Source organism: Convolutriloba macropyga, chromosome 2 (genome assembly GCF_964194025.1).
Source record: "Convolutriloba macropyga chromosome 2, txConMacr16.3, whole genome shotgun sequence".
NCBI lineage: Eukaryota > Metazoa > Xenacoelomorpha > Acoela > Convolutidae > Convolutriloba > Convolutriloba macropyga.
The window spans coordinates 27,410,059-27,413,100 of NC_134469.1; the positions used below are offsets into that span (position 1 = coordinate 27,410,059).

The following is a 3,042-nucleotide window of genomic DNA, read 5'->3' on the forward strand; positions in this document are numbered from 1 at the left end:
GAAATCAGCGAAGCAAGCTCTGAAAAGTACAGTTGCAAAAACAGCGAGAAAACAAATCGGAGGAGCACTTCAACGAGGACGAAAAGCAATCTATCGAAGGAGGTCGAAGAACAAAGCATACAAAAAGCAGTCTTCACCAAAGAAAAAGATCATTTCGCGAAAAACGAAGCCACAAAGAAGTCGATCAGATTTCTTCTCAAAAGTAAAAAATGCGTACTAACATGGTTATTCCCACAGAGGCAACACATAGCTCATTAGACTTGTTCGAGAAACCTCCCCTTCTTGTAACATTTGATCAATCGTTCGAGCAAAAAACAGGACCTTTGTACTCTCCCACTGGATCTTCGTTAGAATTTGAAATAGTCGGTGACAGAAATAACTTCATCGACCTACAGAAAATTTATCTGGAAATCAAATTTCGAGTTGTTCGAAATAATAGAAACGACTTACGCTTCACCACGGGAGATGCCAACAACAGTGACACGCCACATCTAGCCAATAATGTCTTACATTCCCTTTTCGCCGATTGCATAGTGTCAGCAAACGGCATCAAAATTTCTTCCGCCAATGGCACTATGCACACAAAAGTTTCATAGAAACAGAATTTTCTCATGGATCGGATGCGAAAAAAAACCTGGCTGAACTGTCAAGGATATGATTATGAAGCAGACCCAACAGGCGTCCCAGCCGCTACAATCACAGCTCGACAAGCAACTGTGAGAAGATCTGCTCAACTCACAATGTATGGAAAAATAGCTACCGATTTCTTTTCATGCGAGAAGCATCTAACAAGTGGAGTAACGCTGCGAATTTCTTTCCGACGATCACAGGATGACTTTGCGATTGTGAGTGAAGACGGGGCTAAACACTATAAAATCAAAATCGATGAAGCAAATTTGTTCGTGCGAAAAATGACAGTCTCCGATATCGTGCTTGGTGCAATCGAGAAAACACTTCTCAAGACACCTGCAATGTACCGATATAATGAAGTTATTTCGAAAGCTTTTCTAGCAACAGCTGGGCAACAGAGCTGGAAGCAGGAGGATATTTTCACAAAAGAACCTATTCGTAGACTAATTGTCGCCATGTGCCGCAGCGATGCGTTCATCGGTACTAACACGCTCAATCCATTTTCATACCAGAAGTTTGATTTGAATGAGATAATAATTTACCGAAATGGGTTCGCTACAGCTGGTACACCAATATCAACAACTGATAATAAACGACTATACTACAACTCGATGGCTGCACTAGCTTATGTAGAAAATGGTCACGGGATATCTCTATCTGATTTTCCTAACCATTACATTATGGTGTTTGATCTCACCAGCACTCAAGAAGCCACGCATGATTTTATTCATCCCGAGCTAACAAACTCTTCATTATCTGTGGAACTCAAGTTCGGTGCAGCGTTGCCCCGCAACATTGAAATTTTATTTCTCGGGGAGAAATGTTCAACAGTTTATATCGATTCCTCGAGAACCGTTTCCAAAAACGCTCTTCCTATAATCTAATGGATGAAGATAAAATATTCAAATTGATTCTACAATCCGGTCATTTGATGTTTAAATTCAACGGTGTTTATGCAGCTGACAATTTCCCCTTGCACATACCAACCAACTCATTTGCTATCGTTAACGCATCACCAGCCTCTTCACCTGGATCTCATTGGATTGTGCTTGCAAAGAGATATGCCTACCCAATAACATACTTTGCCGACCCGCTGGCATTACCTCTCTATTCATATAAACACATATCAGACCGATTTCGACAAAGCACTATTGATAGCATTATAGTGGACCTCATGGAAGACAGACGTGACACAAATGAACCCCTACAAAGTGCAGACTCTCAAATGTGTGGACTTTATTGCATTTATATAGCTCATTGTGTTCTCAATGATAATTTTCCATTCATTCCCGATATCAATGAAATTCAACTGTTGTCTTTTATAAAACATATGAAGTAAGCAATTATACACGCTTTCTTTTTAGTTAAGTCGATGACTCACCAACCAAAAATTCACCGTCATAAAGAACTAAATTCCCCCTCCCCTGGAAAAACAAACTAAATCGTTCAACTATGACAAAAACGCTGATGGCTTGTAAACAAATTCAAGTTCTTCAGACTTGTATTGATAGCTTGTAAACAAATTCTTGTCTGGACCCGAGTGCACTATGTAAACAAAAAGTAACGCTACCAGGTTGAATTGCGTCACTGTAACGCGATGGCCCCTCGATAAAAACCAACAAATAGGAGACAGCTTGCTTGCATCCGATTGGCTAATCAACTTGTTGAAAGCGGGGTCCCCCGGACTGAAAAATTACTCATTGCTTTTTGCCTTACACTTTGCGTTCAGTTGATTCAAACTTGATACATTTTTGTCACTTCCAAACTTCTTAATTAATCGTTCCTTTCACCGTTACTCTCTTACAGCAACAATCAATTTTTGTGGGATGGGGCAAGCCAAGTGCGAAATTTGTCATAAACTACTGGCAAATAGAAGAAGCGTTCGTCGACATCGGAAAGAAGTGCATAAGATCTATCCTCAAACAAACTCATTCGAGTGCACTGAATGTGGTTTCACCACGAGAAGCCTGTATGAGCTAACAGGACACATGACTGTGCAGCATGAGGCGACCAGTCCACGATACTGCATATACTGTCAAAAATGTTTTCCACGTGACGCTGATTATCTTGAGCACATGAACACTTTCCACGGTCTACCAGCTTGGAGTGTAGATGTAAACAACCTACAGGACTCAGGCATCATACCAAGCGAACGCGCTTTCGGCGATACACTGAAAGTCTATGAGATTACCGTCGGGTCAAGAGACGTTGATCTATTACACGTTATGCAGCTAAAACGTCGAGAGATTGAAAACATTATCAACATTAGTGTTCAACAACACTCACAAAAAGTTCAGTTCAACTCAGTTATCGATCTCGTCAAACCCACGAAAACTGATGATGATCTATCATCAAGCCAGCCCGATAGAATTTCGATTCATGTTGCATCAAAAATGGAACGAGTGGATTTCG

At 40.7% G+C, this 3,042-nt stretch overlaps 1 protein-coding gene across 1 annotated transcript; it reads left to right on the top strand.

Annotated features, from left to right (window-relative positions):
• The first annotated feature begins 611 nt into the window (after positions 1 to 611).
• On the top strand, positions 612 to 1,514 carry LOC142334870 (uncharacterized protein F54H12.2-like). Its single transcript, XM_075383196.1, has one exon. It carries the CDS (start codon positions 612 to 614, stop codon positions 1,512 to 1,514), a length of 903 nt encoding a protein of 300 aa, XP_075239311.1.
• The last annotated feature ends 1,528 nt before the right edge of the window (positions 1,515 to 3,042 follow it).

Bases quoted from the DNA above. Each gene is read 5' to 3' on its own strand.
- LOC142334870 (XM_075383196.1), top strand. From the start codon at position 612: ATGGATCGGATGCGAAAAAAAACCTGGCTGAACTGTCAAGGATATGAT.